At 39.1% G+C, this 16,008-nt stretch overlaps 1 protein-coding gene and 1 non-coding gene across 3 annotated transcripts in view; both read right to left on the reverse strand.

Moving 5' to 3' along the window:
* The window catches only part of Mib1 (mindbomb E3 ubiquitin protein ligase 1), a 112,289-nt gene that overhangs the window by 59,376 nt on the left and 36,905 nt on the right, over positions 1-16,008 (reverse strand). For both annotated transcript variants that reach the window (XM_032886102.1, XM_032886103.1), the window contains exons 4-7: positions 11,888-11,992; positions 10,169-10,235; positions 7,512-7,716; positions 4,176-4,359 (exon numbers count right to left, since the gene is read on the reverse strand). In XM_032886102.1, the coding sequence (XP_032741993.1) occupies positions 4,176-4,359; positions 7,512-7,716; positions 10,169-10,235; positions 11,888-11,992 (561 nt within the window). The remainder of the gene's footprint in view (positions 1-4,175; positions 4,360-7,511; positions 7,717-10,168; positions 10,236-11,887; positions 11,993-16,008) is intronic.
* Positions 2,279-2,412, reverse strand: LOC116885111. The gene has a single exon (XR_004385976.1). It is a non-coding gene; the product is annotated as a small nucleolar RNA SNORA70 (small nucleolar RNA).

Genomic DNA, 16,008 nt, shown 5'->3' on the forward strand with positions numbered 1-16,008 from the left:
TTGGAGTTTTCCATCTATTATCCTTTGTAGGGCTGGATTTCTAGATATTATGCACATTTAATTTTGTCATGGATTATCTTGGTTTATCCATCAATGCCAATTCAGAGCTTTGCTGGGTATAGTGGCCTGGGCTGGCATTTGTGCTCTTTTACGGTCTGTATGACATCTGCCCAGGATCTTCTGGCTTTCATAGTCTCTGGTGAGAAGTCTGGTGTAATTCAGATAGGTCTGCCTTCATATGTTACTCGACCTTTTCCCCTTACTGTTTTTAATATTCTTTCTTTGTTTTGTGCATTTGGTGTTTTGACTCTTATGTGATAAAAGGAGTTTCTTTTCTGGTTCAGTCTATTTGGAGTTCTGTAGGCCTCTTGTATGTTCATGGGCATCTCTTTCTTTAGGTTAGGGAGGTTTTCTTCTATAATTTTGTTGAAGACATTTACTGGCCCTTTAAGTTGGGAATCTTCACTCTCTTCTTTACCTATTATCGTCAGGTTTGATCTTCTCTTTGTGTCCTGGATTTCCTGTATGTTTTAGGTTAGGAGCTTTTGCATTTTGCATTTTCTTTGACTGTTTTTTTTTTTTCCTATGATATCTTCTGCACCTGTGATTCTCTCGTCAATCTTTTGTATTCTGTTGATGATGCTTGCGTCTATGACTCCTGATCTCTTTCCTAGGTTTTCTATCTCCAGGGTTGTCTCCCTTGTGATTTCTTTTCATATTTTCATATTTAGATCCTGGTTGGTTTAATTCAATTCCTTCATCTGTTTGGTTGTGTTTCCCTGTAACTCTTTCAGGGACTTTTGTGTTTTCTACTTAAGGGTATATACCTGTTTAGCGGTGTTATCCTGTATTTTATGTTATTTATGTCCTCCCTAAAGTCCTCTAACATTATCATGAGTTGTGATTTTAAATAGAAATCTTGCTTTTCCAGTGTGTTGGGGTATCCAGGACTTCCTGTAGTAGGAGAAGTGGGTTCTGATGATGTCAAGTAGCCTTGGTTTTTTTTTGGTGCTTATGTTCTTGCGTTGGCCTCTCGATGTCTTATTATCTCTAGTACTACCTTCCCTCAATGTCTCTGACTGGAGCCTGTTCCTCCTGTGATCCTGGTTGTGTCAGAACTCTTCAGAGTCCAGGTGTCTCTGGGATCCTGGGATCCTGAGATCCTGGGTGTGGCAGAGCTCCTGGGTTTGCTCAGGGCAGTGGTGCAAGCTGGAAGGAACCAATGTCTCTGGCTGGAGTTTGTGTTTACCTGGTTCCTATGGGGATCCCAGTTATGCTAGGTGTTGGCAGATGTTGTAGCCTCAACTGTGATCTTGAGTGTGTCAGAGTTCCAGTGTTCCTGGTTGTGTGTGATCTCCTAGAAGATATTGTGGCCTCTTCACCTGTGATCCTGAGCATGTTAGAGCACCTGGGAGTCGAGCTTCCTCTGGGTATTGTGGGACTGGGTGTGGAGCCAGCACCCAAGGTCTGCTCTAACTAATAATTTTATATAAATACAAATATGACCATACATCTCCTTACTTTTTCAAAAAAAGACTCATATACATGAATGTCTATTCTGTAGTATGAGCAATATTGAAGTTGGTCATTTGTGTGTTCTTCTTATATACCCATCCCCCTCCTTCTCCCTCCATCTTCACAAACACACTTTTAAAAAGTAGACTATAGCCTGGCAGTGATAGCACACTTTTAATCCTAGCATTCGATAAGCAAAGGCAGGTGGGATCTCTGAGTTCAAGGGCAGCCTAATCCACAGCGGAAGTTCCAGTACACCCAGGGCTACACAGAGAAAACCTGTCTCCAGAAACCAAATAAATAAAAAAATAAGCATGCAAACAAATGGATAAATAAATACATACATACATATATACATGCATACATAAATACATACATAAAGGCTAGATATAATATTTATTAATGAGCATGACTAGTGGAGTCACACAGTGGAAGCCTTCAGGAATGCAGGGCATTACCAGCTGTCCAGAAGACAGTACTGGGGGTATATTTGATCGTATGGGTATCTGGAACAAGCTACTTCTCAGCTACCATGTCTTCAAATTCATTAAATGTGGTGAAGTCCCACTTCTTTTACGTATGGATGGGCCAGGAACTTGACCTTGGCTCTCTACAGGTCACTAATCATGTTGCTTGTTCTTCTCAGTGCAGATAAGCATGACCTGGCCAATGTGCATCCTGGCCACTAATACCTTAGAACTTTTCAACGGTCCCTGGATCCCTGTCTAGCCTACCTACAAAGAGAACATCATTGGAATAAAAATACTGTCAAAGCTCCCTTAGGGTGACTCACACAAGCAACAGGCTGAGTACTCTACCACAAAGGCTGCTATTTGCAGACACTGCACACAGGGCTTTCAATAATTTTAAATAATAGTAATGTGATAGTTAACGCAGTTAAAAAGCAAACAAACGTTTAAACTCCTCGTTTCCATTTCTGACAGTTGCAGTTATGCTGTTAGAATAAATAATCACTGTATGTGTTCCCCTTTCAAATTAATTAACCAGCAAATCCCCTGGATTGTCTCAGTCTCATTCTTTAGTAGATTATCCAGAAGAGGATTATGAGTACAGGGCCTTTAAATTCTTACATACTCAAAGCAATTTACAATCCTTAGACTTATGTCAGTTTGGCTAAACATACATTTTCTTTCTTTAATTATATTATTACTGTTTTCTACATCAAACCCTGAGATATTTTTCGATACAAAATGTTCCTCTTCCTGTTATGACCAAAAACTTGACCTTTTTTCTTAGCATTTGGAAAAAATGTTCCTATCCTCAAAGACTCAGTAACTCTATCAGAGTAGGTTCCTGAGTATATGTCATGTGCCCGCCCTTTCAAGTTCAACCTCAAATATGTTTTCAATTTCAACAACATTTAGCTAGAATTACAAATGTTAGCTTAGTGGTAGACAGCAGGCTGGCATTCACAAGATGTTATTTAGACCAAAAACGAATTTTGTCTGTTTTAAACCTTTGCTTTTGTGGGACTTACATATGAATATATCACATACATGTCATTTTCTGTAGAATATACTTTTATCTTTTTCATATTTAAATTTTTCATGCTTTTGATGCTTCTATTGCTCCTAAGTAATTATCTGTTGTGTGTTCCTTCCACTTAACCATCACTTTTTTCCCTGGAACTTACTTTGTAGACTAGCCTAGCCTCGAACTCAGAGATCTGACTGCCTCTGCTTCCCAAATCCTGGGATTGAAGACGTGTTCTACCACCACCCAGCTTAATCATCACTTTTTAAAAGACTTTATTTGTGCATGTTTGTATATGTATATATATCTGTGTGTGGTACATAAGTTCATGAAGAGGTGTGCACACACACACACATACTCACATGGATGCCAAAAACCAGAGGTCTTTCACTATCACTCTCCACTTCAATTTTTAATTACACTTTTACTTATTGTGTGTGCAAAAAAGCAAGTGTGCATGTGTGCACATGTGGGTATGTGTGCACTCATGACATGATATGAGTGGAGATCAGAGGACAATTCTCTCCTCCTATCATGTGGGTCCTGAAGATGGAATTCAGATCATCCCTTACATGCTGAGCCCCTTCTCCCTAGCCTCTACCTTATCATCTCAGAAAGAGTCAATTTCTCTTCCTCTTCCTCCCTCCTCTCTCTCTCCCTCCCTCCCCCTACCAACTTGTGGACCCTGGTACTTACCCCCTTGTTGGCCTGGCAGGCCAGCAAGCTCTACTGATGTGCCGCTCCCTCTCTGCCACTCAATGTTGGAGTTACAGACGCATGGTTTTACATGGTTCTGGATGAAGGAAATCATGCTTGCTTGGTAGGTACTTAACAAAGGAGCCATCTCCTCAGCCAATCATTTTTTAAAAGAATTTTTTCTTCTTTTGAATTCTGTCTTATGTTCTAACAACTTGTTTCTGTTATTTCATTCTTCTGTATCTTGGCATATCCTTAATTTATTTTAGCTTATTTTGAATTTTTTGATTGTACCTTTTGTCAGTTTTCTGTGTACAGCCTTTCTTTGCAATTACATTCAGAGTTTTTTTTCTTTTTTTATGTAACTTTCAATTCCAATTGTTTCGAAAATTAATTTTCTTTAATTAATTAGCTAATTGATTTATTTTATAAGTATAATTTTTTTTCCCAAACTATTTATATATACTTACTGGAAGCATTGCTTCAGCCCATTCACCATGTCCTCTTTGGAGAAGTTTAATTCTTTCCAGATCATAACAAACTTGCACAAGATCACCCACTTGAAACTGTGAGGTGCCTCCTTCTGCACCCTGTGCAGCATCCCCACTTCGGACAATGTTTGCCTTAGTGAGAACAGCAGGATTGAAGGTCCATCTACAAAAGCAGAACCAAGCTCAGAACAAGTGAATTCACTCAATATATCTTTAAACACTGCAGGGAGAAAAACACTGCACTACTTCAAAATAATAAAGCAATCCTCTGCAATTACTCTGAATGGTTTCTTTTTATTTGACTGTTGATGTTTACCAGTACATATCATACATAAGAACAACACTACATGTACCTCATCATGCACAAAATTGGCTCCTTTGGAGCAGCTTAAGAAAGCTTCCTGGGGGTTGGGGATTTAGCTCAGTGGTAGAGCGCTTGCCTAGGAAGTGCAAGGCCCTGGGTTCGGTCCCCAGCTCCGAAAAAAAGGAAAAAAAAAAAAAAAAAAGCTTCCTGGTCACAAGTACATATTCACCATCTGTCTTAGCCAAACTCCTATCAAGTATATCCACCCCAATAACAGGGTTCTCAGCCTGTGGGTCACCACCACCCCTTTAAGGGTTGCATATCAGATATCCTGTACATATCTGATGTTTATATTATGAATCATAACAGTAGCAAAATCAGTTATGAAATAGTAACAGAACAATTTTATGGCTGGGAGTCACCATAACAGGAGGAACTGTATTAAAAGGATCCCAGCATTAAGAAAGCTTAAATCATTGCCTATGCCATCGCCAATCTCACAGGTATCTACTTTTAACTTGCCATGCATAAATGTTTTCCATAATTGTAACCCTTGTATCAAAAAAAAATCTTGTCTGGGACTCAGGAATAGTCATTGTCTGTGTTCAATTTCCCAGAAACACACACAAATCAAATTTATTGTTTTGTTTTGACAATATCTCATACAGCCCAGGCTAGCCTCAAATGTACTGAGAACAATCTTACTCTTCAGCCCTCCTGCCTCTGTATCTCAAATGCTTGGATCACAGACTTGTGCCATACATCAATTTATGCAGTGCTGGGAACTGCATTCGTGTCAGCTGAACACTCTACAATTGAGCTATGTCGCTAATCCTAAATGATGACTTCTTTGTTTTACATAAGCATTTCTCTGTGCCACTATCATCTTTCTGTCATTTTCCTGACTCTTCAAACAAATGTACAAAACATATACAACACACTCCACTTAGCTACACACTGAAATCCAGTGCAAAAAGAAAAGATACCTTATCAAAGAAATTCCTAAATTATTTGCATCTTATGCATTGTTCAGAATCCAAGTGCTTATCTGAAATAAGAGAATCTAAAAGACTAGACTAAAAAAAAAAAAACAACTATCCTAAGAACCATGCAAGTTGGGGCTGATTAAATGGCTCAGTGGTTAAGTCAGTGTTTCTCAACCTGTGAGTCACTATACTCTGGGATTGCATATCAGATATCCTGCATATCAGATATTTAAATTAGGACAGCAAAATTACAGTTGTGAAATAATTTTATGTTTGGGGACCAACCACAACATGAACAACTGTATTGAAGGGTCACAGCATTGTAAAACATCAGCAGTCTTACTTACGAGAGCGCCTAAACAGAGAAGTATGAATTAATTCTCTCCCTCTACATAGAGTGTCTCCTACTCCCTTACATTTGTCCTTTCATGTCTTTTTCTGAGCTAACTGATGTCTTCTAAAACATATCCATATCTACTGATATGATGTGTGCACCCTACAGATCTGATGTGGTGGTGGGACATGGCTGTAATTTCAGCATGGAGCAAGGGATGCAAGGCAGGAGGATTACTGAGTTTGTGAACAGTCAAGGCTACAGAGTGACTTCCAGGTAAGCCTAAGCTACATACCAGACCATGTCCCCAAAACACAAATCTAACACACACACACACACACACACACACACACACACACACACACACACACACACACACACACACACACACACGGATATTATCACAGAAGATTCCATACTTAGGCAAACAACAACGTGATGCAGTTTTCCTTACTGTAAATAAAATCCCTCTTATAAAAAAAAAAAAAAAATCAACAGACACTCACATTAGCTACTGCCTTTAACTATAGCTTTTAACAAGGCCCCCCAAAAAATAAAAGGTATATACTCAGCCTCCAAAAACTCAAAATAAAGATATAGAGTCAATAATAATTTTAACAGATAATAGAAAACTTGAAACCATGGAATGTAGAGGGAAAAAGTTGTCAAAGCTCATAAACTTGATATTTACCGATGTAAAGGAGTGAAATCTACTGACAAAGGACAAAAAGAAAAGAAAAGAAAAGAAAAGAAAAGAAAAGAAAAGAAAAGAAAAGAAAAGAAAAGAAAAGAAAAAGCTATTCACCACATGAGGGAGCTGTATAAAAACTGGTACAAAAGGGGGAGTGCACACAGGCCTACAACAGCACAGCTCTCAAACGCATGCTGACAAGACCACGAGTCTGAGGCGAGGAAAGCTGTGCTGCTGAGGCAGGGCCCAGAGATGTGAGCCAAAGGAAATGTCAGTGTCTCTGCTCTTCAGTCACAGTGACTGTCACAGTCTACCATGAGCAAAGAATACTAAACGAATTTTGAACCTAATGTCAAAACACAAAGAATTGCTTTTATTCAGGTTCTGTTCATGTGATAAAATACCAGAATGAAAAACAATTTATACAACACAGAGTATATTTTTGGGTTCCAGTTGCAGAGAAAATCCATGATTGTTGAGGAAGCACGGCAGCTGCAACAGGAAGCTGAGAGATCTCAACCTCAACCACACAATGGAAGCAGAGCAACTGGAAACGGGGAGGCTATGAACTCTGAGAGCCTGCTCTGCTCAAGTGCTTCTGCCAGCAAGGCTCCAGCTCCTAACATCACCACCAAATGGGGACCAAATGTTCAAATGCTGAGCCTGTGGAGGGCATTTCTTATTCAAACCATCACACTGGCTTTGATGTTGCAACAATCCTATTTTAATATCCTCAGTGCTGAGATTACAAGTGTAAGCTACCATGCCACAGCATTCTAAATGCAAACAATTTTTATCGTAAATATGAGAACACACACACACACACACACACACACACACACACCCCTCTCGCTGCCTTACCCATATCCTCTGAGTTTGTTATCAACGGCCTAAGAACTAACTTCAATAAACTCTGAGTTTCAGCATATTGCTTGCTTTCTTTAAAGCTCTTATCTCTGTATGTTAACTTTGTCATCGAAATCCAGAAAACAGTACCAACCTATTGCCACTTGGATACTGTACTACAATGTCATGATCTTCATCAATGCCACAGACAGTTCCAGTTGTAGTTAAAGTCTCAAACATGCCATCGGTCCATCCTCCATGACCGTGCTGCAAAGACTGGACAATTTCTAGGTCAAGGTCTATATTTACCAGGTCACCAATCTGCAATCCACCAGGATTCCTGTTACCATTCTGCTCACCTGTAATTTCAAACACAATGAATGAAAAAAGGCAGTCAGTGCAGTACACAACTGCATTCATGTCTGTGTGCTCACTACCTGGCTATCTGGACTGTTTAGAGGTTAGAGTTGATGGTTTTGTGAATCAACTTGACATAAGCTAGAGTCAACAGAGAAGGACCCTCAGTTGAGGAAATGCCTCCATGAGATCCAGCTGTAAGTAAGGCGCTTTGTCAATCAATGAGGGGTTGGGGTAGTGGCCCACTGTGGGTGGAGTCAACCCTAGGCTGGTGGTCCTAGGTTCTGTAAGAAAATAAGCTTAGCATCCATGGAAATCAAGCCAGTAAGCAGCACAGCTCCATGCTTCTGCATCAGCTCCTGCCTCAAGGTTTCTGTACTGTTTTCCTGACTCCCTTCAATGATGGACTACAATCTGAAAATGTAAGCTGAATTAACCCTTTCGTCCCCAACTTGCTTTATGGTCATGGTGTTTCATGACAGTAACAGAAACCCTAGCTAAGACAAGTCTATGTTATTTTTCCATTTATTTTTTTTATCTTCTTTAATTAATTAGTTGTAGTGTTTTTTTGTATAAGAGTCTGCTCTTTACACTTAGTTGACGTCTCATTTATTGACCTAGAGCTATTTATAATGTTCCCTTAGGAACGTTTTATCAAACAGTTTATTATTACATGACGTGATAATTGTCCATATTCATGGATACACTACGTTTTAATAGACATATACAAAGTATGATGAGCAAATAAGAACAGTAAGCATATATGCATTACCTCAAATATTAATCCTTTATGATAAAAGCATTGCAAATTCTCTTTTAGCTATTCTGAGAAGTAAAACAGACATTACTGTTAACTTGTCACTATGGAGTGCTACGAGACCCCAGAACTAACTGTAATCATGTGAGTGTAAGATTTTAGAATAGAGTTCTCTCAGAAAAGTAAACCAACATAACTCATACACTGCCAAGGTACATGGAACTGAGTGCTGCACCTCCTGTCAGGCAGATGGAAGGTATTGGGCTTGATCTGCAAAACCACAAACCAAGTACAAGAAATTTCTAACAATAAAAATTAAGTAGAAGCAAAATCTATCAAGACTACCAATCCTACATCAGAATTCAGAGTTCTGGGGGCTGGAGAGATGGCTCAGTGGTTAAGAAAATTAACAGCTCTTCCAGAGGTCCTGAGATCAATTCCCAGCAACCACACGGTGGCTCACAACCATCTGTAATGGGATCCAATGCCCTCTTCTGATGTGTCTGACGACAGCTACAGTGTACTCATATACATTAAATAAAAATAAATAGAGCACTCTGAAGGATAAAAGCACTCATAGTTTTGCACTGCACCAGAGCCATGGTAACCATAGTAACTAAATATAGAATCTAAAGGGGAAACCTAGATTTCCTCAAATGTGCTTAGTATTTTTAACAAACAAAATCTGCATTTTTATCTAAAGCCAACTAAAAATAAACATTCTGGGACAAAGATTTAAAATCATAAAACACTCCACTGAGGGATCAAAATGTTCAAGGTGAGTCCACACTTCTCATAAAGGCACAAAAGAAAGTAAGAAAATAAGAGCTAGCCCCGCCCCCCCAAAAGGGCATTTTCCTACACTCTCCTTTAAAAAGAAATAAAAGTATGTCAAAAGAAAATAGCTCTTGGGGGCTGGAGAAATGGCTCAGAGGTTAAGAGTACTGTCTGCTCTGCCAGAGATCCTGAGTTCAATTCCCAGCAACCACATGGTGGCTCACAACCATCTATAATCAGGTCTGGTGCCCTCTTCTGGCCTGCAGGCATACATGCAGGCAGAAAAGCTACATAATAAATAAATAAATGTTAAAAAAAAATCTTAAAACAAAAAAAAAAGAAAATAGCTCTTGACAAAAAAAGGCAAGTCAAATGAAAGCACACACACTACCAGGGAAGGGAGTGCTTGGAGACTGCAGATCTATCACAACACAGCAACAATAACCAATTTGTAAACAAAAGCAGATTTGGCTCCTTTACTCTTTAAAAACATTTATGCTACTTGGAATTATATTTACTATATTACCTTGATCTTGAAGCTGTTCTTTTACTAAGAAATTAGTTTTATAGTAAGTGTGAGGTATTTATAATCACGAAATTGTAATTCTTTCCTCGGTAGTATGGGAAATATAACACTGATATAACCTAATACAAAAAATTTCAATGGTGTAAGTTCAATTAAAAGGGTATTAAATACACATTATGACACAAACAGTACATCAATTCCCAAGACATAACAATTCATTCTAAGCCTAAATAAAACATAAAAAGGAATTATTGTTTTAAAACTAAAATGAAATTAAATATTTCTCTACATAACTTTAATGATAATCAATTTTTTTTCCTGTCCAGTTGAGACATTACACTAATTCTATGAACCTGACTCATTATTTGGAAATTTTCTTTATCTGCTGACTCACCTAACACAGGGCAATGATCTCTGTAGAAAGAACCTCCTTTGGCATCCTGGACACATTTCAGATCAGACTAAGAAGAAAGGAAACCAGAAAAGTGATCCATTAAAACTTGAAATAAGGCACAGTACAAAGCAAACAAGCTCCCCTTAGCACCCGGGGCACAGGCAGTAGAGAGCCAATGTCCACTCTATTTTCAGAACATCTGTGAGAGCAGAGACCTCTGTGCCTTCAGCTACCTAACTATGAAGTTCACAGTCAGCACTGGTCCGTCAACATTACAGTATTTGCAAAAGCACATGACACACACTAAACTCTCAGAAATATCCAATATCTGACGTGTGCACAACACCCTGAATTTTTAAAATAACTTTACCCAAACTAAACCAAAACTCTCACTCCATTTGATCCTTTCACATGTTTATCACAGACATAAGACAAATACAAGTAAGAAGGGAAATTATGTAAAGCCAAGCAGCCTGCAGAAGCAGAGAAGAATGGAACCAAACCCACCCTTTGATCCTTCACAGAAGTTCCCTATTTATTTGGTTAATTAAGTACCTTCCCGCTTATCTCTAGAAGAAAGCATATTCTTACTTAAGTACATGAATAAGAAGACACCCATGGTGAACATTAAGGCAATCTCCGGTGTTACTTATGAAAGTTTTGAAGTGAATTAAAGAAAAACAAACACAAGATGCAGTTAAAAAAAAAAAAGTCTACTAGAGCAGCTGGAGTAAACAGCAGGTGACTGACACACACAGACACATGCTCTGCTTTAATGTGACAGTTTAAACACACATGCAAGCATACTGCCTGCTACCCTGCTTGCAGCAATGGAGAGGAAAAGACAACCCTCAACAGACATCTCATTAAATAATGGTATTAACCACATAGGCCATCAACCTGTATATGTTCATTTAGCTGTCTGAACATACACAGCATATACATCTTCATAGTAAACAAAGTATTAGCCAGTTGGAATCCTAAAAAACAGGAAAAAAAACCTCACAATTTGAAAGCACAGAAAGGCATGAGAGTCATGAATATGCACTAAGAAAGGAAATTAACTGATCCTGTATCCAATGATAAAATTTAACATTAATAACGCATTTGGGAGTTGGGCAATGGTGATGCACACCTTTAATCCCAGCACTCCAGAGGCAGAGTCTATCGCTTTCTTCCTTTATCTCAGTATTTTATTTTTGAGACACTCTCATTATGTGCCCAAGCTGGCCTTGAACTTGAGATCCTCCTGCCTCCAGCTCTGGGATTGCATGTGTCACAAGAGAATCACACTTATACATCAACTCTATACTTAAAAAGAAAAAAAAAAAACTTCCTTAAAAATAGTTAAAATTTTTTATCAGCTACTACAGCATAAAACAACCTCATTTTAATACTAGCCTTCAGGTCTACTCCACAGAGTCCCCTATAGACAATTATTTTTTTTTTTTGTTAGATTTTAAGAGATAAATCCACACTTGTATTTCAAATGGATGTGTAAAATAACATATAGTAAGATGTCCAAACATTGACTATGACAAAAGCATGTTCACAACTAAGCAGTGTAGACACATAGCAGTGCTGTGAGGTGCGGGGTATGAGGATCCCCTGTCCTAGTGCATCCATCCCCAGGGCTCAGGTGTGTCTCCTCAGAGGACAGACAGCACTGCACACACAGAGGGGGCCCAGGACTCACAGGTGTGCTTCTTCATTACTCACCATGCCCTCAAAGCCAACCCTGTAAAGGTTCTTAGCACCGTTATCCCAGAGAACATATGCTGCACTGTGTGGACTGGATGCACTCCAGTCCTGGATTTCCGTTACCTAATAAAAATTTAGGGTGGGAAAAAAAAAACTTTAAAAAAATGGAAAGAGGTTAGAAGCTTTAATTACACTGAAAATTTAGAAATCTTTTCATCTCTCAACCTACATAACAAAATCAAGAAAAATTCTTATTTGCCTATCTGCTAAAAGTCACTTTTAGCATTATTGAATTATCAATAAAGTCCAATTTTTCCAGAATTTTAAGTATTGTTTTGTTAAGATAGAATATCCTGGGGCAGCCCACCCTGGCTTCAAACTCAAGATTTTCCTGCCTCAGCCTCCCAAGGGAAAGGACTGTAGGATGTGTACCACCCCATCTAACTTTCATAATTGTGTTGCTATTGTTTTTGGTGTTTTTCCCCCTTGTGAAATTTAGCCCTGGGCTTTTCTGTATGCTAGGCAAGCACTATACTACTGAGTTGTATTCCCAGCCTGGTGTTTTTGATGTTGTTTGTTTGGGGCAGGGTGGGGGTTGAGACAAGTTGTCAGAATGTAGCCCTGGGTGACCTCAAAGTTTGTGTCTGCATTACAGGTTTTTGTCATCATACCTGACTTTTACCTGAGAGTTATGAAGTGCATTTTAAAATCACTGTAATAAATTTTTAAGAAGCAGAGAAATTATATTAATAGAAAATGAATAATGCAAATTTTAAATTCCTTTCAGAGCATAGCATATTCTTTTTGGCCAATTATCCAAACATAATTTAAAATCTTTAACAATGATAAACCTGTTTTTTAGTTAGAACCCAAAGTCGAAAAGAATATTAGTGGCACTGAGCTGCTCAGCTATCAAGAAAGCAGGCTACTCCAGCTAGAACAACATGCTACAGTGGGCACGCAGACACAATAACCTACCCACTGATGCTTAAATTTAGCTGGTTAAACTCTAACTTGTTCTCTCTCTCCAGGTACTAGTTGCTTAAGGGTCTAGAGTCAAGTGCACAAACTGACACAGTGAACACCAAAGTCGGCACTCTAGCTAGGTCTGCCTACAAGTAAGAAAAGGGAGCTGCTTACACACAAGTCAAATGACTTTCTTCTCCATTCTAACTTTTTGCTGTTGTTGTTTTTTCTAGAAGGATCTCTCTGTGTAGTCCTGGCTGTCTTGGAACTCACTCTGTGGAACAAGGTGGCCTCAAACTCAGAGATCTGACTGCCTCTGCTTCCCAAGTGCTGGGATTAAAGGCGGGTGCCAGCCCTGTCTGGATTCCATTCTGTTCTAACTTGTATCATTCCTATTTCATAAACATAAAAGCAAACTAATATTACTTTAAAGAAAATACATATTAGACTTTCTTTTCTGCTCTGAACTAAAGAACAGTTTTGTGGGGTAGGAATTTGGCAGTGTGTTTTTAGAAATAAAAGGATTTCATTTTTTTAAGATTTAGTAAACCGTGAGAAATGCTTAAAATTACTATTAAGTCTATATACTCTTTTAAAATTTTATATGTATTGTAAATACATAATACAATATATGTATTGTAAATACAAAATGTGTGCTTTTAAAAATAAAAAAGAAATGATCACCCTTATAATTATTCCACTGTCTTAAAAAGTGAATGCCCAGGCTTCTCAAGTCCCCACTGCACCTCATCATCCTCCACTTGTCTCCGCAAAGGAGACAACTGTCTTTCTAAATTTAGTCTAACATTACTCCACTGTACATTAGGATTCTGCCCAACTGACCACTGTACAATCTCACCTAGCAAGTCTGTAAGGTGCTGAAATGAACATGCAGTAATCCATCCATCTGCTACTGCTATAGCCTTCCTTCAGAGTCTAATGTAATCAGTACTTGGTATTGTATATTTAGCACTACCTTAAGTAATTCTGATTTAGATTCAGAGAGAGAGAGAGAGGGAGAGAGAGAGTGTGTGTATACGCATGCACATACATGAGCACACCATGGGTACAAAATGGTTGTATTCATTTTTTTTCTCATTTTGTTCTTAAAATATAACTTGTGATAAACTACAACTAAAACTGCACAGTAATAATTCAAAGCTTCAGGAATGCCTACATTTCACTACTTTTTTAAAAAAGAATTATTTATTTTACATATATGGGTAGTGTACTGTAGCTATCTTCAGATACACCAGCAGGGGGCATCGGACCCCATTACAGATAGTTGTGAGCCACCATGTGGTTGCTGGGAATTGAACTCAAGACCTCTGGAAGAACAATCAGTGCTTTTAACCACTGAGTCATCTCTCCAGTCCAGGAATGCCTACTTTTATTTACGCTTTTTCCTCATTCTCCCAAAAGTGCTGACTGGTTAGTGTTCTGTTGTTTGTCAACTTGATACAAGCTAGAGTCACCTAGGAAGAGGGAACATTAATTGTGGGGTTGCCTCTATCAGACTGCCTGTAAGCAAGCCTGTGTGCTCCCTCACACACACCCCTTTTTTTCTTTTCACGGATTAATGATTTAAAAGTGGAAGGGCCTAGCCCACTAGGGGTGGTGCCACCCCTGAGCAGGTGGCCCTGGGTGGTATAAAAAAGCAAGCTGAACAGGTCATAGGAAACAAGGCAGTTAGCAGCACTCCTCCATGGCATCTACTTCAGTTCTGTCTTGGGCTCCTGTTCTTGCTTCCCTAGATGCTAGACCATAACCTATAACCTGTAGGAGGCAGTAACAGCATCACAAACCAAACTGGTTTTTGCCAGTGTTCTTATCACAGCAACAGAAAGCAAAATCCTGTAACATCCCGATTATGTGGCTTTGGAGTGCCTCACAGCAACTCTCTTAGAAGAACCTTTGCAAAAATTACTTCTAATCTTCTGCCTATATAACTGTGGGAAAGAACATAAAAATCATTTTCAGAATAAAAATATTAATTGTTTTCTTCTTATGAACTTTCTAAAGCTGTGATCTACCAAAAGGATAGAGTGTGTACAACACAATGGACAGAAAATGAGGGGGAGAGGCATCCAGGAAAGCAGCGGGTCATAAAAAGTAGGCTGCAAGATGGTGTAAGGCACCAGGGATATGGGGTGATCCATCCGTCCGTACCACAGCAGATGGGCTGAGCACGTTGTCATCAAGCTCTCCCTCTGCTGGAAGACAGTAGTGCACTCCTTTAACCCAGCACTCGGGAGGCAAAGGCGGGAAGATCTCTGTAAAGTTTGAGGCCAACCTGCTCTACAGAGCAAATTCCAGGATAGCCAAGGCTACCCTGTGTCACAAACACAAAAGAAAGATCTCCACTGCTGGTACAGTTTGCTGACCTTAGGACACACTGCCGTCTATCCCTGACCCACACATATCTCAAATAACACTAGCTAACATGTCTGTCTCTTTCTCCAACCATACACACAGGAGGGGGTATATTATGCTTTATTCTATTTATAAAACTATGGTGGGCGATGGGGAGCTTAGTAAACACTACACAGCAATACATCTTCTCTGACAATACTCCTGACCAGTATCTAGCCCTACTTCTGCCACTTGATATCCTGTACTGAGCTCTGTGTTCCCAGAACTCATTAATGGCTGTACCTACTGACAGAAGGACTGACAAATTTCAGATGCTGAAGAAAGACAAGCTACTATAGGCTACTCTTCCTACTACAGACTATTCTTCCTACTATAGGCTACTCTTCCTACTACAGGCTACTCTTCCTACTATAGGCTACTCTTCCTACTATAGGCTACTCTTCCTACTACAGGCTACTCTTCCTACTATAGGCTACTCTTCCTACTATAGGCTACTCTTCCTACTATAGGCTACTCTTCTTACTATAGGCTTTTTATATACTATTTTCTGACAGCCTTCATCTAAAAGGAACAATCTGCCCTGCCCTTACAACAGCTATGTCTGTGATTGCTACTTTACTTTTCAAAATGTAAATAGCCAACTGCTGTAGGGACAATACTACACAAAAGTAATAAAGGAAAAGAAGCAAGCTATGAAAACAAAATGAGGCTATTAGTTACTTTGGAGAGACAGGGACAGAGGCTTTTAATGAGAACCATTGCATAGAGATCCACCTGCCTCTGCCTCTCAAGTGCTGGAA

The sequence above is a fragment of the Rattus rattus genome, chromosome 15 (assembly GCF_011064425.1).
Source record: "Rattus rattus isolate New Zealand chromosome 15, Rrattus_CSIRO_v1, whole genome shotgun sequence".
NCBI classification, from domain to species: Eukaryota; Metazoa; Chordata; class Mammalia; order Rodentia; family Muridae; genus Rattus; species Rattus rattus.